The 24,074-nt window shown below is 42.5% G+C and overlaps 1 protein-coding gene and 1 long non-coding RNA gene across 7 annotated transcripts in view; one reads left to right on the forward strand and one right to left on the reverse strand.

Moving 5' to 3' along the window:
- Positions 1-13,588, forward strand: part of NKTR (natural killer cell triggering receptor) — a 40,229-nt gene extending 26,641 nt beyond the window's left edge. For 3 of the 6 annotated variants that reach the window (XM_085226846.1, XM_085226847.1, XM_010712249.4), the window contains 9 exons: positions 244-466; positions 736-891; positions 2,123-2,210; positions 4,858-5,003; positions 5,422-8,343; positions 8,573-8,668; positions 9,001-9,060; positions 9,593-9,691; positions 11,211-13,588. In XM_085226846.1, coding sequence (XP_085082972.1) covers positions 244-466; positions 736-891; positions 2,123-2,210; positions 4,858-5,003; positions 5,422-8,343; positions 8,573-8,668; positions 9,001-9,060; positions 9,593-9,691; positions 11,211-11,289 — 3,869 coding nt within the window. In that variant the 3' untranslated portion in view covers positions 11,290-13,588. The remainder of the gene's footprint in view (positions 1-243; positions 467-735; positions 892-2,122; positions 2,211-4,857; positions 5,004-5,421; positions 8,344-8,572; positions 8,669-9,000; positions 9,061-9,592; positions 9,692-11,210) is intronic. The other 3 variants (XM_085226849.1, XM_085226848.1, XM_085226850.1) reach the window with 3 other exon arrangements.
- LOC146544054 (uncharacterized) lies at positions 12,368-23,732 on the reverse strand. The gene is made up of 2 exons (XR_014884073.1): positions 23,109-23,732; positions 12,368-22,846 (listed from the first exon to the last, which is right to left on the reverse strand). It is a non-coding gene; the product is annotated as an uncharacterized LOC146544054 (long non-coding RNA).
- Between the last annotated feature and the right edge of the window lie 342 nt (positions 23,733-24,074).

The raw sequence follows: 24,074 nt of genomic DNA on the forward strand, positions 1-24,074 counted from the left end.
TAGCAAACGAAGGGATTTTTTTTTACAACCATCCTTATTGGAAAAATGTGTGATCTTATTGATAGTGCTTTATGCTGGATGCAATAAAATTCATGTAATTGTCCTTTAGCAGACCTCACTGTGAAAGGTTTACACGCTGAGCTCCTGGAGAAGTATGTGCTGTTACATATATAAAGTTGCAGACCTTCTGTATGTATGCACACTACATGTACACACTGTAAATTCAAAATATCTGTTTCTAAGCTTTGGAGAAGAAGAAGAAAGTGTGTTCTGACTCAGAAGCTTCAGACTCAACCTCCAGTGGATCAGACCCCTCAGAAACTTCATCTGAAAGTGAAGCTGAAGATGAAAGAAGCAGAAGAAGAAAGCGTAAAAGAAGAGCTAAAACCAAACAGTCAAGAAAACGGAGGAAGGAAGAGAGGAAGAAAGAGGATCTGAGAAGCAAGCGAACCTCAAACCAAAGATGGTGACTAGTTTCTTAAATTTAAGAATTTCAGAGAAATTTGAGAAACTTTCCTTTTTCATGAACTACTCATGCAATTAATATGAAGGTGCTTTTATTCTGGAAGTTTGGGCTCCATCCTTCCTTCAGCATAAAATGAGTTAATGAAACGCATTTTGTTTTCGGAGTCATCTGTAGCTCGTTTCTTCATGTGGGCTTATTTTGGGAATTCACCCTGGAAATTGGTGTTTGTCAGTTGCTTCTGAATTATAATCTTCCTTTTTTCCTCTTAGCAGCCTTTCTGACAAGAGTGATGTAACAGAAAAAACAGTGGATGTCAGCACAAAGAGGGATAAGCCTGTGGTACGTCCTGAAGAAATTCCCCCAGTGCCTGAAAATAGATTTTTGCTGAGAAGAGATGTGCCTGTTGTCAGTACAGAACCTGAAACGTAAGGAGCACTACATTATCTAATTATGTTGATTTTATTGCTGGAAATTATCCATAAAACTTTCCCACTAACGATGTATTTCCAGAACTTATAGCAAATAATGAGTGTAGTATCAGGATTTCTAAAGGAGGTACTTTAAGTATCCTACTTTGAGTATTTCCTTGGTAGTTTCCTTTCAGAGTGGTTTGTTTTTGTGGTTTTTTGGTTTTTTTTTTCAGTGAAACCTCATGAATTCATTTCAATGAACCATAAGGATCATGCATATCATGGCCTTAAACTCAATTACAAGCACTGCATACATTGTTCACTAATTCAAGAGGAAATTTTGCAACAAAAAACACAGCAAATATGTCATTGCAAGGTGAACTTGAATGGGAGAAGTGATTTCTCAGCTTCTTAGACTAAAGGGAGAAAATTTAGTGCAAAATCAGTGAAGCAGAGTCTTAGAAGCAGTCTCTAATTTAGAGGAGAGGAGACTGTGTTTTTGTGGAAACAAAGTCATGCATTCCCAACTGACTTTCTGTTTAGTGTGCCTGATAAATCACAATTTTTTTGTCCCAAATTTCTTCACTTTTGAATTCATATGGGCACAGTCCTGGACATATCTAAAAAATGTAGTCAATTTTTTGTTTTTTTTCTTTAAATTTGGTTAACTATATAATCTTTTGTAAGCTTTTTCTTGAAGTGCTACAGGTGTTTTCAAAGCCTTATCTGTTTCTTTCAAGGATGTTGTACAACCTCTATAAAAAGGAGTGCTGAATTACCTCTTGTTACTGAGGAAGGAAACAAAGCTTTAGAACTTGTGGATTGTCATGAGCTGCCATTCCCTATGCTGAGGCATCGTTGTGTAACAGCCAAGATCCTGAAGCTATTCTTTCTGTGTCTCTTAACAATTTGTTCACCAAACACAAGCTGGCCTATTGAGAAAATCCACTTCAGCAGAGTACTTTGCAAGTTCACCATTAGCATTTATTTATCAGGAGAGGAAATCAGATCTGCTGAGAAGGCTGAAAACCAGTGTATGTGTTGGTTTGGCTTTCTCTGCAGATCTGTGTGTGACTGACTTCTTATGTCAATACCAATGGCAATATCATGCACTAAATTCTTAGTTCTACCCTATCAAAGTAGATTATTAAGATATTTTGCATGATTAATATTAGTTTTAGGTTGAAATTAAAATGGTTATGTGTGGGTTTATTTGTGTAAGCTCATATTTTATTAATTTATGTAGGAAGCTTCTTGATGCTACTCCAGTTCTAACTGACCAGAAACCATCAGTGTCTAAATCTGGACGAAAAATTAAAGGAAGAGGCACAATAGTATGTGATTTCCTTTTATCTTTCCTCTCATCCAGAGTATTTTCTCTGACCTTGAACTTTGAATTTCCTTTAAGGCTCTGTGTGATGTTGTTGCTGTTGTTGACTGCTGTAGATTCAAGCTTAGAAGTTTGAAATATTGTTTGTTAAGTACTTCATTTTACAATACTTTTTCCCCCATCCTTCTTATTAATGTCCTTTTTGCGTAAACACTGGGAAAACAAATGCATACTCACTCATGAGTGGTTTCCAACATAAGGAAGCTTCAAACAAAAGAAAATTATTTATTTCTAAAGAAATTAATTCAGCAAGGATTCATCCTAGTTGAGCCACAAGATCTGAAGCAATAAGAAGCGACATGAGATTGCACTCTCATCCCTTTGCATTTCCTCACTGCATCTGTGAAACACTGGGGCTGGAGTAGAACCAAAGAAAAGACTCTTCTGCAGCGTCTGATGCATAAACAGCCCTTTCTGATGCACTTTCTGATGATTGTGCACACAGTGCTGGGAAGCAACAGTAATGCTAGCAAGTTTGGCAGGACCACTTAAGCTGTTAGTTCTGCTTTTTGGCATTTGAAGTACATCTTTTGTTTCTTTTTTTTAAGCTACTTAATGTAGGTTTCATCTGCTCAGCTACTTGAGATGAAGTCTGTGTAGTTTCACAGGTAACACTGGTGGGCAAGAAGTTAGTTTTTTGCATTGCTAGTAGAGAAGGCTTTTTTACAAGTATACAGACTTGGTCCATTTTTTTTCTGCCTTCCTCTGTGAAGACTATCACTGTTAATGTAGACTTTTTTTCTGCTTCAGTGCTCTGGTAACCACAAGGCTTTTGCATTAGTGCCACTGTTCTTAAGAAAAGTTTTCTTGTCTCTTCTTTAATAACCTAAATCACAGGCCCAAAACACTGTTGTTTTTCAGTCAATAGAAAAGGGAGAGAAAATAAAAACATCTTTCCTAAATGTGCATTTGGTCCTTCAGTGGATGACCTTAAATATAGATATATAATGATTAATCTACCTATCTAGCTGAAAACAATTTCACAAGGATGTTCTTAGCCAAGACTCCCCTCAACATGATATTTTTCTTCTGTCATAGCCACTGCATTTGAGGAACATCTTTTTAGCTTTGCATCCTTGTGAAGCAAAGATTTTAAACCTCAAAATTATTGGCTGATGGCTCTAAGATGAAACAAGGTACTGCAGTGTTTGGGCCGCAGCTGATTGCCTCTTCTTCCCTCATTTGCCAGCCTTGACATTAAATCTGATAGCTGTTGTCCTTGATACATCTGACAGCTTTCATTTGTATTTGACTCCTGTGATATCCATTAAAGAACACCTTTGAAATACAATGTTTTGAAATATTTATGTAAGTAGAGATTTCTGGAAAACTAACATAGCACTGAGTAGAATTGGCTTTTGCTAAGAACTTGGGTGCCTGTGTCTTGTTTTTCCTGATTTTTTGCATCCTCTCAGGAAGAGTGAAAATAATAAATAATATCAGAAATAATTTAAGCCTAGCAGTTAGAGGAACGTGTTTTCTGCAATCTCTAGTAGTTCATTTAGCTTTCTCTCTACAGCCAACTACTCAAGGTACTCATTTGTAATTTTGAATTCTCTTAGGTTCTGAAGGGGGAACAACACCTTTTTTTTTTTTTTTTTTTTTTCAAGCAGTCATTGCTTCAGAAGAAAGGGTAGGGAATCTCCAGGTCTCCATGACAGATGCTCCTTGTTTTCTTACGTGAAGAGAAAAAGGCTTGAGAGTTCTGCCTGAAGTTATCTGAATTCTGTGTAAATCAACACACGTGTCTTTCTCTTTTTGTATTGGCAGACAAACTGTTTTTGTTTTTTTTCCACATACTGTTTTACTAGTGGCTCAAAATAATTGAGTAAAACCCAGAAGTTTTTCTTCTTTGTTAATTGAGTTGAGGAGCATCTAATTTCCTCATATGAGTTACTTAAGTGTGCATCCTACTGGGTAATGGAAAATAATGAGTTAGCAATATTATGAGTGCTTTGCTGCTGCTGCAGGAGAAGCTCTTGTTGCTCATTTGAGTGCTGTGACTAAGCATCATTTTTTAGCATGAAGCTTCATTACACTTTTTAAAAAGATTTCTTGCTTGTAAGATATTAACCTGACTGCCCATTCCTGAAGGGCTGAACAGCAGTGACTTTTGAAATAGAGCTCATCTTAATGCTTAGAAGAAATTTAGTGTCTATTAACTGAAGTGAAACGTCTGTTCTTTAGCATCATGGGGAAAAACAGTTGTTCGGTTATCTGCAGTAATTATGATGCACCAAAAGGTGCTCCATAAAGGGAATTTGACTTCTTCCTAAATTCTTCCTTCTGTGTTTAAAAAAAAAACAACAACCAACACCATCCTGCTCAAGCTTTGAGAACTGCCTTCAGAGAATGGAAATACAGTTAGCTATGTAATCTGGTCTCACATGTAGGATATATGAGTGCCCAAAGTGAATATTTTTGGCAGGGCTTCATAATTTGTGTTCTTTGTGACAGTTTGAGAATAGCATTGTCTGGTTTGTGTTATGAAGATGCATGCAAAATCTTTATGAGGCACCATACGCTTATGTATTATTCATTCTTCTTTAAAGGAAACTATATTCTTGAATGACTTTTCTTCACCTTTGCAGCGATATCACACCCCACCTCGATCACGGTCGTGTTCTGAATCTGATGATGATGAGAGCAGTGAGACTCCTCCTCACTGGAAAGAGGAAATGCAGAGATTACGAACATACAGACCACCTAGTGGAGAGAAGTGGAGTAAAGGCGATAAGTAAGAGCCTTAATACAAATATATGATGTCTTTTTTTTTTTTTTTTTCTTTTTAATACAGTTTGATTATGTAGATGTTCCATGTTGTTCTTTTTTGGCTAAATAAAATTTGTAAAAATATCTTTGTATTTGGCATCTCCCCATTCCTAATGTTCTGCATTTAAATGGAATCTTTCTTAAAGCCTTTCTGGTTCAGAGATGTAACACCAGATGAATGCATGCTGAAAAGGCATAATGTCATAGAATAATTTTTTTCTGTTGGTGCGATTGAAACAATTCAAAATGCAGCTTTCTAATAGCAAATGCAGGAATTTTTACAGTTCTTAAGCTTCATTAATTGCCTTGGGGCAGAGGTGGCGGGGAAACACAAAGTTTTTAAAAGAATTTTCACTTAATGTGATGCTTGCTTGTTTCTCAAGGTTAAGTGACCCATGTACAAGCAGATGGGATGAAAGAAGTGCGTCACGGAGATCAAGATCTTGGTCGCATAACGGCTACTCTGATCTGAGTACTGTGAGATACTCCAGTCACTACAAAAAGCACAGAAAAAAGAAAGTGAAACATAAAAAGAAGTCTAAAAAGCAAAAGCATTTCAAGAAGCACAAGCAAACTAAAAAAAAGAAAGCATCAGCTTCATCAGAGGTAGAATCCTCACGTTCATTCAGGAAGAAAAAATCGTCCTGTGATCGTGAGAGGAAATCTCGTTCCTCTTCATTGTCTTCTAGACATTCTTCCAGAAGAGACTGGTCTAAATCTGATAAGGAAGACCAGAGTTCATCAACTTTCTCAAGCAGAGAGAGTCGGTCATACTACAGGTCCAGATCCAGATCCAGGTCTAGGTCTAAGTCGAGATCTTATTCCCAAAGAAGTTCCAGATCAAGATCAGCCTCTAAATCATCGCGTTCTCGAAGTAGGTCAAGATCAAGTTCTAATCCTAGGCATCAAAAGACTGTTTCCAATTCTCCACGAAATATTTCAGCACGATTAAATGAAAGTAAGTTGAACAAGCCTTCTGACCCTGTAAGAGCAATTATACTACCAAGTGATAAAGTCATCATCCCACCAGTTGTCCCAGAGACCCTCCCTGTAATACCCTTAAGTGATAGTCCTCCACCTTCAAGGTGGAAGCCTGGACAAAAACCATGGAAGCCATCTTATGAGCGAATTCAGGAAATGAAAGCTAAAGCAACCCATTTAATACCCCCCCAAATTAATTATAATTTAGAAGTTATTAAAGAGGCTAACACATCTTCGTATCAAAAGCAACAGGGGAGTTCTGACAGCGATCGAAGCGGCTATTCCAAATACCGTAGTGATAAAAGCTCAGATAGTTGGCAGAGATCAAGAAGCAGGTCCTCTCGAAGTAGGTCATACTCAAGATCTTACACAAGATCTAGAAGTCTGTCTAGCTCAAGGACAAAATCTCGTTCTTCTGGCAGATCACCATCACTGAACAAATACCGCAGTGACAGGTCAGGATATAGTGAGTCAACATCTTATTTTTCCCTTAGTGATGATGATAGACACAGAAGCAAAAGAAAATCTGCATCAGGTGATCAGAATACTCGTTCTCTTAAAGTGAGGCAAGAAACAAGCTCTGAAAGTACCCTTCCTTATAAGGATACGAAAGACTATGATGAGTCTTCTCGAGGAGTGAAAGAGAGCGACAGTTTATCATCTTCAGACTTCTCTACTGACAGCGAGCGTTCTGGTAAAGTGAAGGGAGCCCAAGAAAAGGAAGGCCATTTTCAGTTAGAAGGAGATGCTCAGCAACAGGATAAAAATACCTTCCGTTCTGTGAGAGGGGAGGAGAAATCCAAGTGTGAATGGGATAGTGATCATTCTAAAAAGAAAGCAGTTAAAGAGCAATCTTCTGAGCAACCTAGAGGTGGTGCAAAAAGTAAACAAAAGTCCTATTCATGTAGTAAATGGGACTCTGAGTCAAACTCGGAAAGGGGAGAGGCTCATCGTGGTAGGGGAGATTCCAGACCCTCCTCTGATAAAGAGGAAGGAGAGGCCACATCAGGATCTGATACAGAACTTAGTGTTACCAAAAGGAGAAAAACAAAATCCAATTCCTCAGAAGGCGTTCTGGATTCTGATAGTGCATGGAAAATAAGCAAACAGTTACCATCTTCAGAATCTGAGAGTTCTCAGTCTAACTCAACGCATACCAGAGGAAAATCAAAAAAACAGAAACACGAGTCGAAAAAAACTCTTAAAAAATCACATTCCAAAAAAGTAAAAGAAAAATCAAAAGGGAAAAAGGAGAAAAAACACGAAGTTCAGAAAAGAAAAGAAGTGTTTCACTGGCAACCCCCACTGGAGTTTGGTGAAGAAGAGGAAGAAGATATAAATGAAAAGCCAGTTATCAAGGATGACAAAGAAAAGCAGCTTAGCAGGGGTGTGAAGGATAAAAAACAAGAAGCTTGTGAAAAGGACGAAATGGTCAAAGACAAAACAGGAAATGGTGAAAAACCTTATGCAGATGAAAACCTGCTAGTTAAAAATACTACTCCTGATGCCTCACCAAATCAAAATAAGCTTAATAAAGATAGCATCAATCCAAACACTTCAACCAGTATATTAAACTCAGGAATAAATGTGACTACTTGCAATAACGAGACTAAGCATGCTGAAGAAAGCAACCAGAATGGATTGGATGTAATTCAGACAGATGACAACATGGAGATTTGTACTCCAGATCGTAACTCACCAGGAAAGGTGGTTGTGGACACTTTGTCTCCTGTCATTCTCACTGATAAACCTCAGAGTTTAGGTGCTACTATAAACAAAGATTTACAGACCTCCGAACAAGATGCTGTCAAACCAGGAAACAACATTGCAGACTTCATTAATATTAAAGAAGAAGTAGGAAGGCAAGAGAATAACTCCGTTCCCGCATCTAATGCTAAAGAGTGTAGTTTGAAAAATGAAATTGCTGAAAATACACAAAGCAATTCAATTGATAATAAATGGAAGCCCTTGCAAGGTGTTGGTAATCTGCAACCAGCTACAATTAGTACTGCCACGGAAGTAAAAAATGTGGCTGCAGCACCAGAGGCTAAGCCAGCAGGTTTGAGAATTGAAATAAAAGCTAAAAATAAAGTAAGGCCTGGATCTCTGTTTGACGAAGTTAGGAAGACAGCACGACTAAATCGAAGGCCAAGGAACCAAGAAAGTTCCAGCGAGGAGGAGTCTCCAAGTAGAGATGACAATAGTCCATCCAGGAGCCTCAGTAGGTCTCGAAGTAAATCTGAATCTAAATCCAGACACCGAACACGGTCTGAATCGTACAGTCACTCAAGAAGTCGATCCCGAAGCTCTACATATTCCTACAGGTAAAACGTTTGTGTGTTCACAGCCTACCACGTTAACTTGAAAGTTTCCAGCATTTTGAGGCATGTTTTTCTTTCTCAGCTCTTCTTTTAAAAAATGCTTATAATTTAATGAGTGTGGAATATGTATTTAGTTTTAAAGGTAAAGTTCTAAACGCTTTTGCTTTTCGTTTCCTTCTGCTTTTCACCTGTTATATTCTATGGATTGTCTGAAGTTGTTCACTGATTGCAGGTCGAGAAGCTACACAAGAAGCAGAAGTAGGGGCTGGTACAGCAGAGATCGGTCGAGAAGCCGAAGTAGTTCTTACCACAGTTACAAGAGTCGTAGGTAAGTTTCTCTACTGGAGACAGCATTGAGGTATATTAACAAAGCAGTAAATTGTGCCCAGGATTCTTGATGCTTCCATCTCTGAACAAATTGAAAGTGGGCTTGGCCATATGTGATACAATCTGATGCATTCTCTTAAAAGTGCAAGTTAGAATCGTCGTATTTTGAAATTTCCTGTTACTGAAAAGCAGTTTGCTTTCATGTCCAGCAGTATGGGTAAGGAGTTCTGGAAAATAATACTCCCCTCTGCCTTTTTCCCTGTTGGGCCCTGTTCTGCACTTGTTCCTGATTTTACCTTAATGTGATTTGGTTTTTTGTTTGTTTGTTTTCAGTCGAACCTATAGTAGAAGCAGATCCAGAAGTAGTTCTTATGGGTACCACAGTCGATCCAGGTATGGATAATAATTCTGTAACAGCTTTGAAATGGATATACTTACTATCAAAATATCTTAGTATAAGAATACCCCTTTGTCTGTGGTACTTAGAATTAAACTTCTCGTGATAGCAACTTCAACCCAAGCAAAATCAGCATAAATGAGACACTTTGAACATAACCAAACCATGTCATAAATAATGGCGAACGCGTTTTCCTTTTTTCTTAAAATGAAATTTGAAATATAAGTTAGGATAATTTTGGTACTCGTTGGTTAATACTTCTGAAAACAAGTTGTTTTCCTTCATGGACCATTTGTAATGAAAAATCTTTGTAGGACTTGTAGATTCAAAAATTTAAGATTATATTTCTTCTTTTGAAGGTATTTAATTCTGACATTAAACTTGTATGAAAACTTAGTATTATCTTGTTTTCTTGTTGAAATTATTAAGAATAATTTCTATACAGCAATTTATTTCTTTGTACATAACACGAATGGCATTCTAGACCTGTGACTGTAAATCAACAGTGGCTTTCTTTTCCCTTTAAAGTAGGTCATACACCTATGATAGTTACTATAGCAGAAGTCGAAGTAGAAGTAAAAGGAGTGACAGCTATCGAAGATCTAGAAGTTATGACAGAAGATCCAGGTATGTTATTTACTTGCATGGCTTTAACCCTGTATTTATGCAAAAAAAAAAAAAGCACAAAGTATGTAGTTAAGTTAATGAAAGCTAATGTTTTTTTCCAGAAAATAAAATATATTGCAAAAATGGCCGTGGATGGTCAAAATAAGCACACATATATATATATTTAATAATCCTTCCCTTAGGTGTTTTATTTAAATCCTGCAGTGAATTAGCTTTCCGGATTTAAAGTGGGTACCCTGTCATGGATTCAAAGCTACCTAGTATGCAAAGAATTCCATTGGATGGTGAATGCTTTTTGGCTAGACTGTGAAAGTGGATTTAAAAACAAAAAGTGTGCAAAGGAAGTGGAAGAATTAGTGCTATCCAGAATTAATCTTCAACTTCCTAGAATATGTTTTGAAAGAATATTTCACCAGTAAAGCCAGCATGCTTTCTGTCTCAGCGTTGGCACCAAATTATAAGTTTAGGATAAATGATCCTACTTAGACCAGGGGAATTACCATAGCTGTAAGTGAGCACGTTTCACCAAGATGGAAGTGGAAAGTGAGCTTTATATAGTGAATAAGTTCAGCAGTGATTAATTCCATACCTTTTAATAATTCCCTTACTAGTCTACAGTAAGTCAGGCAGATCTCTGGCTGCTATAAATTTTCATTTTTCTGTTCTCATACTCATTTTTTTTCCTATGACTTTGTATTAACTCTTAATGGACGTTGCGGTCACCCATTTTGCCATCTAGTTGTGACAGTAGGATGGCTTTCATCATGTGTTTGAAGGACAATGAATGAGATTAATGAGTGTGAAAGTAGTCTTTCAAAATTATTGTTTTAGGATGTCTGGAAACTTCAGAGAAACGCTGCTTGGTTAGGATGTGCCTGCCCTGCCCTAGCAAAGCTTTCCTTGCAGGCATGAGGCTAGAAAATGTGTGAGAAAGGTTTATTCTGTATAATTTGAACACTATATAAATCGAACACGTCCTGTGGCTTATCTAAAACAATCTGAGTGCTTGGCCAGGTGCTGAACTTGGAACTCTTGGTTTGGATAAGCTAGAACATTTTAATCTATTTCTCTCCTGCTCACACACTCCTGTTGTTACTATGGGACCTGATTTTTCAGGCTCTTCTCCAGACTTCAAATTGCAATTCATAAAGCAAAGGGACAGAAGATCATCTCGGTTGAGAAATAAAACTATATTTGTCAGAATATACTGCTTAGTCAGCTATTAATGTTAACAAAAACCTAATTGTTTGGGGGTGACTGCTTTCTTCATCTGCACTGAAGAAAGGAAGAAATGTTATGGTTGCAAACACAGTCTGACTTGACTTTCACTGGGTTTTCCTCATGCGAAGTTAATGACTATTTTAATTGAGTGTCCCATAATGTATATTTCAGTTGTTATATAAGATATAATGTATGTTTTCTTGTCTTGTGCATCTCTTGCCGATCTTTTTAATGCGGCGCAATTTTGAGTTGAAAATTCAGAATGCAATTTTGAGGCATTTTAATCTTTTATTTGTAGATCTTATGGCTCTGATAGCGAAAGTGATCGCAGTTACTCCAACAACCGAAGTCCCAGTGAGAGCAGCAGATACAGCTGAAAATGTTTCTTCGGCAATGGAAACCATATTAAATAAGTTTATCAGTGTTGCATTTAGAAAGAAAAACAAAAGCAGTTTTGACGGTGTTGCAAATGAAGTTTTGAAGGGTGTTTCCTGAGCTAACTGAAACTTTACCATTTAGCAGCGAACTCACTTGACTGATTGTATCCACAAGGAGAGATGTACCGAAGCTCAGCTGATTTGTTTTATGTCAAACACTACTTTCACAATACAGAAAAAAGTTTGATTTCCTTGAATCGGATTTTCCAAGCCATGAGAGACACGTGAGTGACTTTGCTGACACTGCTTTCTTGGTGCAGCAGTTGCTACTGAGGTGTGTTTATAAACACCGTAGGGCTCTCTGCCTGTTACTATTAAATATATGCTAGCAACTCAAAAACTGTGACGGACTTCTTACAAAGGCTGCCATTTCTAGTTTGTTAACGTGCTTTTTTTAATGCTGGAAGATGGGTTCCATGCTGTCTTGTTTGACCGTTGCATTATATGAGAGAGAGGGTATATATACAACAGGTAGGTGATGAAAACAAAGACTGCCATTCTGTCTTAATCCTTTCTGTACTGTGATACGGCAGAAATCTGCTCAGAAGGGTGAGATTACACACAAGAGAATTGTGAGCAAAAGTGTGATGAGTGAGTTTTGATCTTGACATCCAACCTGCCCACACTTTTGCATTTAAAAGTGAATTCAGTGATAAACAGAGGTGTTCTTCAGAGGCTAAGGAACTGTTTTGAAGCAGTCCCAATTCAATTCATCTTGCAGTGCTAGGCATACTTCGACACGTTCTGAAGTCAAATGTTGTGAAGAGTTGAGTATATCATGAATTTGTTCAGGACACTTCTTAAAGTCTTAACTGACGATAATTTTCAAGGAACCATAAGGATTCCTTTATAAACTGTCTGTAGATGTGTCCCCTTTGCCATAGGAATGTCGGTGTGTGGGTACTGAATTACCTCTTGTCAAAGTGGTATGGTTTCAGAAATGCTCGTATGCCTGAAAAAAGCATGGAAAACTACTTTCAAAGTAACCTTCAATACCAAAAATGACTTCATGTTGCAGTTAAATGGTCCACAAGAAAAAAAAAAAAAAAAAGATTTAAAGCTGAAGAGCGTACATTTTTGCAATATTCTGATTGAGCTGATATAAAACCATTTGTAATGTTTTTCAGTGTTTAGAAAGTTATATACTAAGAAGCAGGTTTTTTTAATAGAAAATATACCCTGAAAAATGGGGTCTGTAGTGAAGAAACAGACTAATGTAGCTTTAGTAGAGCTAACGAGTACTGTTGTTTATAATAACTTTCATTACTGACTTTCTGTAATTTCTTAAGATGCTTTAGTTTTCTTGAATGTTCTCAAAGATTGAAAATGATTATTTTTTTTTTTTTTAAATCAAGACTCAATATCTTAGAAAATTAAAAGTAATCATTTCATATGGGATTTTTGGTTGAGAACCCCAAATTTAGCCTTTGGTACGTGAAACAGAAGGGAAGTCTGAAGACTGTATTGACGTGCTGCATGGGAACAGCTGAGTAATATTTGTACACAGGCTCCTGAGCCTGAATTTGTCACTCCACTTTCCCACCTTTCCAGGAGGACCCAAAGCTCTGTGCTCAGACACTTCCTGCTCTTGTAACTCCATGAAAAATTGTGCACGTAATCCTTCCAAACCAGTAGTTTGTAAGGTTCTCACAAATGTATTTAATGTTAAATTGCATTTCTCCGATAATTATGTTAGCAGATTTCTTTCTAACGGAGTAGCAGCCATTTCAGAGTCAAACAAATAATTCTTTGCTAACTCGAGATAATGTTTGTTGCAGTTCCATAGTTTGACATCCTTTGTTACTTCCCTTACACAGAAAATAGCACTAGTGGTCTGACATTGTAACGAAAGATTCAAATATAAGCATTGCCACTCAACAGGAAAATTGCCATAAAATCTGATTCTGTCACGTTTCAGTTCTGAGTTGATTGATCACTAAAGCCAAGGAAGGGCAGGGAAATAAGAATGTGGTCAGTCCAAAATTACTGCAGTGTTACCAATATCTGTTTCGTATCTTGAATTCAAGCTTTATAAAGAAATTCCATCTGGTAGATGGTTGGGGGAGGGATGGGAGGGAATTGGAGGGCAGTATTTTTACTCAGTGAATTCCGTTCAATTGTGCTCCAAATAGAAAATGCACCACTGAGCTGGTTTTCTAATGTTGGTCTGTTTTTGCAATTTTGTTATTCAAAAGTAGTTGCTGTTTATAAAAAATAAACTTTTGTACATATCTGAAAATGCTGTTTTCTCTACATCTGGAAAAATCCGTTGCTGCTTAAGGGAAACAGAGAAAATGAAAATAGTGCTTCGGTTTTGGTATCCACTTGTCTGTTGCAAGGCTACAAGTTGCCTTTCCTTCTCCTGACCTACATAGGGAACGATTCCTCCACAAGGCTCTGCTCGACGTTTACTTAACAGTCGGAGGAGGAACAAATACTTTGATATTTCCAGGTGATGTGAGGTCTCAGCATTGCCTCAAGATACATAAGAGGTTTCTCTCCGTCGTGAAGAGCTCCACTTAGCAGGTCTGTGCGGGAATCTCCGTGTGCTGAGTTTTACTACTTTGCCAAATATTCTCTCCCAAGCAGGCGTTCCCACATCGTTTCCGTAGCATATTGGAGATGTGACACTGCTTGAAGTCAGCAGATGCGATGGCTCAGCACGCAAACCTGTCAGTCTTTCAGACCTTCTGTTCCAGAAGAACTGGATTTCGTTGGATATGCTGGCGTTGCCCTGACGGAAGGGCTGATTGTCTTGGTCTGAGCTTTGCAAACTGGATTTCCCTATGGGTGAGGATGAGAGGAAGTTTTCTGCTTCCATCCTTGACGTGACCTGGTTACCCTGGCCTAAGCACAGGCTTATGAGCATCTCTTGAGAAGACACAGGCACGGGATTCCTTGCTGTTGGAGAGGGGTACTCCACAACCTCGCTTGCTTTCGCATCCGAAGCGCTGCTTGCTGCACATGTGGGGCTGAGCTGAGATCAGGCCATCCCCTCCCACTGCCTGCACTGGTTAAAATAGAGGAGCTGACAGCCTGCTGCGCTTCCTCCTGGGGAGGTTTTTGTATTAAAAAGCCCTCAGACTTGCAGTGTATTCAAGGTAGCTATTACTGGACTACAAGAAGAGATCTGGGGGGATAATAAAAGGCAGGGAAGGAAGCTTCTCCAGAATGAGAAGAGTTGAGCTGTCTGGCTGTGAGGGTCTCCATCAGACGAACAAATAGATCTTACAAAGCGTGCATTTACAGCGCAGCTTTCCTGCCCTATCTACATGCAGAGAGATTGCATTCCTGCTGCTTTATCGCTTTTAAACAAGGGTTATTTGTGTCCTTGTTCTCGAGGGTAAGGAGCGTTTCAAGTGCTCTTTCTGAAGATCCCCGGGTATCCGGCGGTGTATTAAATGTCTGTGGCTGGCTTGGTGTGTTTTGCACTGGCTCTTACCGGCGGGAGCCCGGCGTGGTATTTAGATGACCTTGAGCTGCACTCTGCAATCCATCTGGTGCAATTGCCAAACCCAACGCTGCCTGGGATTTAAATCAGGAGAAGATAAAGCTCTGCGTGCTCCGCCCCTCCCTCACATCCATATAAATAATCTTTGTATATACATCTGTGGAGCTAATGGTTTTCCACCCGGCTTTGAAAGGCTGTAGCTGTGTGCCTGTGAGAAGGCACAACGGTCAGAAATCGTGTAAGCAATTAAAGAGACCCAGCTGTGAACTGGTGAACATCCACGTGGCCCTCGAAGCAGATAGGGCTGCGTGCACAGCATCGGCCTGTGATCTGTAGAGATACAGATCTCCGTCTGTACGTACGTGTGCGTACGTTTCCTTTATAGGAAAGTAATATTTCACAGTTGCAGCAGAGGCCCAAAGCATGTACCCTCATCCTGGCCTAAAGGCTGCCACATCCCTTCCTTTTATTTTCTACTGCTCCCAAGAAGGGGCTGGCTGTTCCCTGGCCTTTCTTCCCAGCCCAAGTCATGGTGTGTGCTCTTAGGGACGAGGATGAGCTCTTTCCTTGTTCTCATCTCCTCATGGCAGCTGGGGGCTGAGTGGTGAAAGCCACGAGAACGACTTTGGAAGGATTTTGGAGAAAGGGAGAAGGCACGATCAGAGCCTGGCCCCATCTGCTTGACTCCCTCCCACAACCTGAAGTGCCCCCCTGACTGCCCTGTTGGCACTGGCACTGCTACCCAGAGAGCTGTGGGTGCCCCATCCCTGGAGGTGCTCGAGGCTGTGTTGAATGGAGCCCTAGATGGGATGGGTTGGAGCTGCACAGGCTTGGAAGTCTCCTCTAACCCAAGCCATTCTATGACTGACCTTGGGCCTTACCTCTGCCTTCTTTGTAGCTAAAATCTCTGCCTTGTGACAAACAACTGCTCAGTTTCAGGAGTGAAAAACCCCTCGGGCTTCTTGGGGAGAGATGATGTGGGGAGCAGAGCGGTGCCTCTCTTCCACCCAAACCTTCTGGTGTTTCCTGGTCATTCCCAGAGGCTTGGTGGGATTTGAACCACTGCTACAGCTGTAAATCTCAGATGTTTTCACCCAACCTGTCTGTAAACATCTCCAGTGCTGAGGTTCAGCTGTAGTGCCCAAACCCAAATTGGCTTCATCCCTACTGCAAAGAAAGCAGTTTTCTGACATCTGTGCTAAAGTTTGTTGCTGCCCCTGAAGCCAATCACTTCTTCTAGTCAAAGAAGGAAGAGAGCAGCCTTTTCCATTTAGCCACCTGAAAATATTTGTGAAAACCTCTGCCATCTCTTCTCCAGACCAAATACCTTCAGTCCCTTTGGTGCTTTTTTTATTTTTAATTTTGTATTTGAGCCACCCCCTGTGCAGCCAACGCCGTGCTCCCAAGCAGACCCAGACATTGCTCCATGTCCCTGCAGACCCCATTCCCACTGCTTCATCCTTGCCTGCAGTTTGCCATTTTTGCAGCAGCATGATGAGGGCTGTTTGCATTTGTGCTCTGCAGCTCCAGCCTTCTTACACAAGCACTAAGTTTTTCCTTTGTTTCCAGTGAATCGCAGCCTATTTATTTATTTTTTCCAGGCTATTTCTCTAATGCATCAAGTTGGTTTTGAAGTTTGCTCCAAAGTGCTCAAAGTCTCTCCCAGCTTGGTATCATTTGCAGCTGCAATAAGCAGATTTTCTATTCATGCAAGTAATTATTAAAAAAATATTTTGAGCAGTACCAGGCCTGGAACATCTCCGCAGGGATTCCCAGGCTGTGAATCTCCTTGGTTCCATGGTGAAGCGTAAATAGCTCCTCCAGGCATCGTCCCCTCCTGCAGCCCTGCTTGCTTCCAGCTCCATGTCACTGTCTCTTGTCATTCCCCAAGTCTGGATTTTAAAATGCTCACCAGTGACAAATCTGGATATGATTCTTGGTAAGCCGTTCTGGGGTTTTCATTCCGTTCTGTCCTTTATCACCATCACAGAATTGTAGAGTCACAGAATGGCTTGGGGTGGAAGGGACCTCAGAGATCATGTAGTTCTGATCCCCTACCGTTGGCATCACCCATTGAAACTCAACTCCTCCTTCAGCTCAGCCGACCCGAGCTCTGGCTGCAGACCTTTCCCTGAGGTGCCTGGTGCCTGTTGGGAGGCTGTATTTCTATCCCCCTTATCCTGCAGCCTTTAAAAACCCAAGTATCCATGTGGGCTCCCTGAGCTATGTGCCCTCAGCCCTTTTCCAATCCCTAATTCATCCCTTTTCAGCTGAATACCCTTCAGCATCCTCCTTGGCTTGCCAATACAAGCACTGAGCAGTTCTTAATACTTTCATTTAACGTTAATATAAATCAGATTATTCCTATTCTTCACTCCAGAAGTGTTTTATTTTATTTATTTATTTATTGTAGGGCTACCTCCCTCCCACCCATTGCTTTCAGCAAGGAAGGAAAGTTCACTGCTTTTCCTGGTATTTGAGTATTCTCTATATCTGAGTATTTACTGAAGAAAAGGTTTTCTTGCTGCTAATCTCATTTTTTCCATTACTAATATATATCCCTAATGGGATGGAAAATTTCCCCGTGGATTCCAAGGACCTAAAAGCCAGAGAGGAGCGAAAGCACTTTAAAATTAATGTACTTCACACATACCTGCTTTTTCACTCCACCAAGTGTCAGCATTCCCTTCGCAGTCTTAAAAACTACTCTCAAAATCATAGAATCAGAATTGGAATCTTAAAATAATTGAATGGTTTGGGTTGGAAGGGACCTTAAAGCCCATCCAGTTCCAGCTCCCTGCTAGGGGGCTCCTTCTAAGGGAAACGTAAGAATCCGTTTTGTTCTAAGAAAATAAATAAATGTTTGAGCGTGCTTGGGGACTGACCCAGGAAAAGCAGTCCATGTTCACCATTATTTTGGTCTCTGCACAGAGGGCAGATGGAGGTCTGATCTGTGGGACTTGGTGCTGACATACAGCATCCTACAGCCTTTGCTTCCTGCATCAAAGCTTCAACCTTGGTGAAGCTTTCCCTGTTCCCTGGAGATGCTCTTGACTGTAAATGCAGCTCTGGGTATTTCCTGTAGTTCTTAATCTTGATAATTATTTCAATCAAGCTATCAATTTATAAATTCCTGACTAATGAAATGCTGCCTCTTACCACGTTCTCTTTTGGTACGCAAAGATGCCTTTGAATGGCAAGCCCCATGCTGGGAAGACCCATGCAACTTTCACACCTGGCTTATCACCGACTGGATGCGGTGCCATGCTACGAGTGTGACTTCTCCTTGCCAGGTTTCTGGGTGACACTGAAGGAGACATCCATAGGTGCCGAAATTCAGTCTATACATGCGTGATTGGGTAAGGATTGGAGCTTGTTGCTAGGTCCTGATGAAGTCTAGCTGAGATAAGGAGCAATCCAAGTGCATCTAGCTGGATTTGCATGGATGGTTAAGCATCATCTGGAAGGTTTTTTTCAGCCCATGTGATTCTATGGCCTGGGAGAGCCTGGTCCAGTTAACTGCTCCATGCAGATACGCCTTTCCTGCGTCTTTTTATTCATTTGAAATTGATTTGCTGTTCATTTTAGTAATAGGCCTGTATATACTATATTCATGGCCTTTGTGATTTGGGGCACCTTGTTCACCAGCTCTCCTCAGCCTTCCCCTCTCCAGGCTGAACGATCCTGGCCTTCCCACCTCTCCTCGGGTGGTCATTTGGCATGGGGATGTGGCTCAGTGGTGGAACTCAGTAGGTCAAGCTGATGGTTGGACTTGGTGATCTTGGAGGTCTTTTCCAACCTAGATGATTCCACGATAGTATGAGTTCTGTTGTTCTCTCTGCTTCTCCAAAACCATAATGCTTCTCTTGGGGATCACAATTACACACTGCATTGGACATGCTTGAGAAAAGCACCAAGAGAAGACATCTTGGCTTTTTTTTTTTTTTTGGCTGCCACCTTGAACACAATTTGCTGAGGTCTTGGTGGAATTGCTTACCATTGGAGTGGCATTTGGCGACACTGAGTGAGCTAAGCTGGGATGTGCTCCTCACCCACCGGGGCGCTGCTGATGCTGACCCAGTGCACTCACTCCAGGTTCTGGAGAGCCTCACCCTTTCCATCCCCAAAAGAGAACATTAAGCACTCCCTACCTTTTGCTCCCTGCCTTTTAACCAGCTTTCCAGCAATAAAAGGACCTTTTCTCCAGTCCTGTGGTAGCTCAGTATCCTTAATCGTCTACTCAAAGGCTTTTAAAACACCCAGGTATTTATGCAAGTCTGTGGTTTTTCTACCTAAAACACAGAGTCATATAGTTTTTCATGAGAAAAGGTGAAGGCTCGGTGAATTTACATTTGCCTGGCAGCCTGAATACAACAGGAGTTAAATTGCTCGTGCAGGAAAGAAGTAGCCAAAAATGGCTGAAGGAAGGCCCAATGGAAGAATCCAAATGTTTCTTTCCCCTCAGTGTTAAAACTGCCAAGCCCAGTTGTTAGTAGAGATAGCTCTTCCAATGCAAAGTGGTGAGAACAGCTTGGTTTATTTTGGCTTGCTTGATGCATCCAACACAGAGACCTTGATCTCCAAACATGCAGTTAATCCATGCTCAAAATGAGCTTTTTTCCCCCAATATAGTGCTATCTCCAGACCTTCAGACTGAGAATGAAGAAATAAGGCGATGAGAAACCCTCAGCTTTCAGCAGGGCACTCGTAGAATCATTAAGATTGGAAAAGACCACTAAGATCATCTAGTCTAACCATCAACCCATCCCATCCATGCCCTCCAAACCACATTGAACTTGCACAAAGCAGTCAGTATAATTTCTTTTCTTCATAATTTCTTTTTTGGGGTAAAATAAGCTAAATATTCTTCAGGAAATCTGTAAGTGTGGGGAGGGGACTCTGCCCCTTCCTCCTCCAAGCAATTTTTGCCTTAGTATTTAGCTCTTCTCATCGTTCAAGGACTTTAATTAAACTTCCTCACGTTGGCATCACTGCATATAAAAAGCAAACCTAATTATTACAGAATTCGAGGGAAACGGAATCTGGAATCCGCTAAAAGCTCCTCTGAGAGGTGAATCTTGGATTCAACAGCTCCTTGCTGGGGGAGAAATTATGGGGTATGGGAGGAACGTGGGAAATAGGAACTTGGGAGGATGGACAACAGCTTCTGGCAGGTTGAGACAGCTCCAAGGCAGCGTGCTGGAGCAGCCTGTGTTCCCCTTCACTCCCCACAAAGAGCAAAAGCTGTTTTTGGTGGGATTTTATCCTTGAGGGAGGAAAGGACACGGGAGGCTCAGGGTGAGGTGGGATGCCCTCAGCTAGAGCAATGGCGGCGCTTGGGGCTGCGTGCTGACCATCCTCTATGCCACCACAACCTGCCCATGTCCCCGGACGGCCTCGATGAACCTCATCCAACACCAGAAACTGCTCAAATAACCCTTTAAAAAAAAAAAAAATTCCCTCAATTACAGGCAAGGGAAAAAAAAAATAAAAAAATAGAGAAGAATTGGGGTCAACGCGAAGCAGCAGCCATATTTCAGCCGTCCTTTGGGAGCCGATCTGCACTCACACTGTGGGTGTTCTCATTGCACACACTGAACAGAAGACGTTTTCCCTTAGTAGGACAGGCTCTGTGCCGCGGCCCTTCTCGCCCGGCCATAAAAGGGCAGCGATTTCGGTGCGACCCCCAGGCCCTCCCGGCCTGGTCGGCTGCATCCCGGCGCTGCTGCTTCCAACCTCCTCGCCTTTGGCTCGCTCTTCTCTCACGCCTTTTGTTTTGTTTCTCTCCTCCTCTCTGGAGGCTGCAGGGATTGAGACCAGAGAGCCTCCAGGAATGTTCTTGCATTCCCTATTTTTTTCTTTTTTTTTCTCTCTCAGTCTCTTGGCCTGATGTGATCCCTGCTTTCCATACTCCCTGTGCCTGCCCAGAAAATCAGCTGCAGGGTGAAAACCGGTTGCTGGGCCAGCAGTACATCCCCAAAGGGTTGGCTGTGCCCCTCCGTCCTGTGCTCTGCATCCTCCAGGTGAGGCCCTGTCTGTCTGCAGGGCTCTTCCACCTCCAGCTCCGCTCCGTGCTGCGGAGTGGTTGGATGCTGCCATCTCAGAAGGACACAGAGCTGTTATGGAGCATCCAAAGGAGGGCTGCAGAGATGGGGAAGGGTCTGCAGGGCAAGGGGTGTGAGGAGAGATGAGAGCCCTGGGTTTGTTGGGCCCAGAGCAGAGGAGGATGAGGGGAAGGTTGCAGCTCCTCATGGCCCTACAGCCCCTCATGGCCCTACAGCCCCTCATGGCCCTACAGCCCTTCATGGCCCTACAGCCCCTCATGGCCCTACAGCCCTTCATGGCCCTACAGCCCCTCATGGCCTGCAGACCCTCATGGCTCTACAGCTCCAAACAGGGGAGCAGAGGGACAGGTGATTCCCTAGAGGACTAAAGCTATGGGAAGACAATGTGAAATATCAGGGATTGGTTAAACCAGGGCAATGTGAACCTCTCCTCGTTCCCCTGGATGTTTGCCGGCCCCAATATTGTTGTGTCTGGTTAAGACCTGCTGTGACCATTTGCTTGGTTGCTATCTCACAGCCCAAGGATTAAAAAGAAGAATGAGATCTGCAGGAGATGGCCCTTTTATGATACTCACTCTTCTGTATCACCAGGGCCTTCCTGCTTTTGCTCCTCACCTACCCTTATCTCTAGGGCTTCTCTGCCACTGGAAGGCCCATCCGTGGAATCATAGAATCATTAAGACTGGAAAAGACCTCTGAGATCCCGAAGTCCACCCCAACCCATCCCACCAGGCCCACTGCCTACATCCCTCAGTGCCACATCTCTATGGCTCTGGAACACCTCCAGGGACGGTGACCCCACCACCTCCGTGGGCACTGCCACTCATTCTGAGAAGAAATGTTTCCTAATATCCAACTTGAACCTCCTCGGGTGCAACCTGAGGCCATTACCCCTCATCCTATCACAGTTACATGGTTGAAGAGGCCGACCTCCACCTCTCTACCACCTCCTTTCTAGTTGTGGCCTCCTCTTCTCCAAACTGAACCATCCCAGTTCCTTCAGCCACTCCCTATAGACTTGTGCTCCAGACCCTTCACAGCTCCACTGCCCTTCTCTGGACATGTTTCAGGACCTAGATGAAATTCCCCAATGGCAACAGTGGCAAATGAATTGAACGTAGGTCTGCTTTGCCGAGGTCCTTCTGTGGGAAGCCAGAACCCATTACCATTTTGATGATCTATGCAAGTTGTGACAGGGCCAAGTCCCAAGCAGCACCACATAAGACGCCTGCAGACCTTCCAGATCTTCACAGGAAGGCACCAAGAGCATGGAGCTATCCTCTTTCAGAAACCCCAGAAGATGATGAGGAGGAAAAACACTCCCAGAAGAGAGATCTGTTGTCTACGTGCTGGTGCAGGGATCCCTGGTATCTCAACCCCAACAGAGGTGTCCCACGTCTCACCCTGCTGGAATCACAGAAGCACAGAATCATTTGAGTTGGAAGGGACATTTAAAGGCCATCTGGTCCAACTCCCCTACAGTGAACACAGATACCTACAGCTCCATCAGTTGCTCAGAGCCTGACCATGAATCGACCAAGGATGGGTCTTCCACTACATCAACCACATCCACCACAGGAGCAGGAGAAGAGGTGGCTTAAAAAGGTTGGAAGGATGGACATGGGCACGTCCTTCCCATCAAGCTCTCCCTTGACACTCTGCATTACAACAGCCACAGACCTGACCACGTCATCTCTCCCACTCAGCAAAGTCACTGGATGGGGTTGGGTGGGATCCCACCAAACTGGCTTGGGTGAGGTTTGCTGGGAGATACAGGAAATCAGTTCAGCACATTCCACGTGAGCCCGTGAGTAGTGTTGGCCAACGAAACCATGCGTGCTTCATCTTTTAGGAATGTTGCTGCAGTCACCCTTGTCAAATGAAGTTTGTCACCAAAATGTGTTGTCAGCTGTGTCTGGAGCTCCTTCTGGGACATTTCTCCTCATGTTGATGGCAATGACCTTTGAGGGAACAGCTTCTCCTACATTGGGGAGGAAAAAGTGTGGATGGCAAAGACCAGGTCTGCACGTGAGGGATAGGCTCTGCATCCCAAAAAGCGCAGGGACCTCCTGGGAGCCCACCAGATGGGCTTCGCCCATACCCAGCACCCCTCTTCCTGCAGACCCGGGAGCTCCATATCTCAGAGGGCTTCAGGCTGCTCCCACCCCGTCCTGTCTGTGGGATCTGGGCTCTGGGACAGAGCTCAACCCCTGCTCCCATCTCAGCCTTCATCTCACCCTCACCCCATCGGTGTCCGCATGTCCGCTGGGTGTCCTCCAGCATCTCGTGGAGCTGTTGGAAATGCTTCCAGGCGTGCAGACACATAAGGCAGGCCAAGCAGTCATCTTGGGAAGAGCTCTCTGATACGGGAAAAGTGCCGGTTGCCTCAGCCAGGATTTTTTTTCCTATAGAGCAGGGTTGAAAGCAAGACGGGATTAAAACCAAAAATTAAATAAACCCAGGAAACGGAGCGCAGGCAGGACGTGGCTGCAGCGACATTATGCAAAGGGCCGTACACATCTGGAAGAAGTTACTGCGCACGGCAACCGAGTCTAAACAAGTGCAAGACGTTACTGCATTTCTGTCTGCAAAAGGGAGTGGTTGGCAAGAGGGAAATAGCCAGGAAGGTGGGATGGAGATGCAGCAGATGGGGTTCTGGGGACCCATCGGAGCCGCTGTGGTTTTTGGTTGCAGGGCAGCAGATGGGAATTTATTTGATTTTGGTGTGTCTGCCCCAAGTGTGTGGGGAGATGTGTGATTTGAAACGGGGAGGTGGGGAGGTCTTGGTTGAGACCCACACAGCTGATTTGCGGAATCAAACTCTCTGACCCACATAAGGTTATAAGAGCAGGTACATCTTTCTTTCAGCGCTGCCAGGTGCAAGGGGGATGGTTCCTCCTAGCTTGCACACCAGAGAGTGGGATCTCGATACATTTGTAAGCCAAGCCCATACATATTCAACAGTATTTCCCAAGACCTATTGACACATTCATACACACTGTCCCTCTCCCCAGTGCATGCGCTGTAGCTTCCATTGGATGAAGGCTCGACGTCTCCCTCCCCATCTGGTGGTCGTCTGGTGGTCGTTCCTGGATGAAGTCAGACGTCTTCCTCGCCATGTCCTTTCAACCTCTGTCCCAGTCCTGAGCTCTTCTCCCACCCTGCATGCCTCAGCAATTTCTTATTCTGTTTATCCTCCCTTTCCATTG

Source organism: Meleagris gallopavo, chromosome 6 (genome assembly GCF_905368555.1).
Source record: "Meleagris gallopavo chromosome 6, MGAL_WU_HG_1.1, whole genome shotgun sequence".
NCBI lineage: Eukaryota > Metazoa > Chordata > Aves > Galliformes > Phasianidae > Meleagris > Meleagris gallopavo.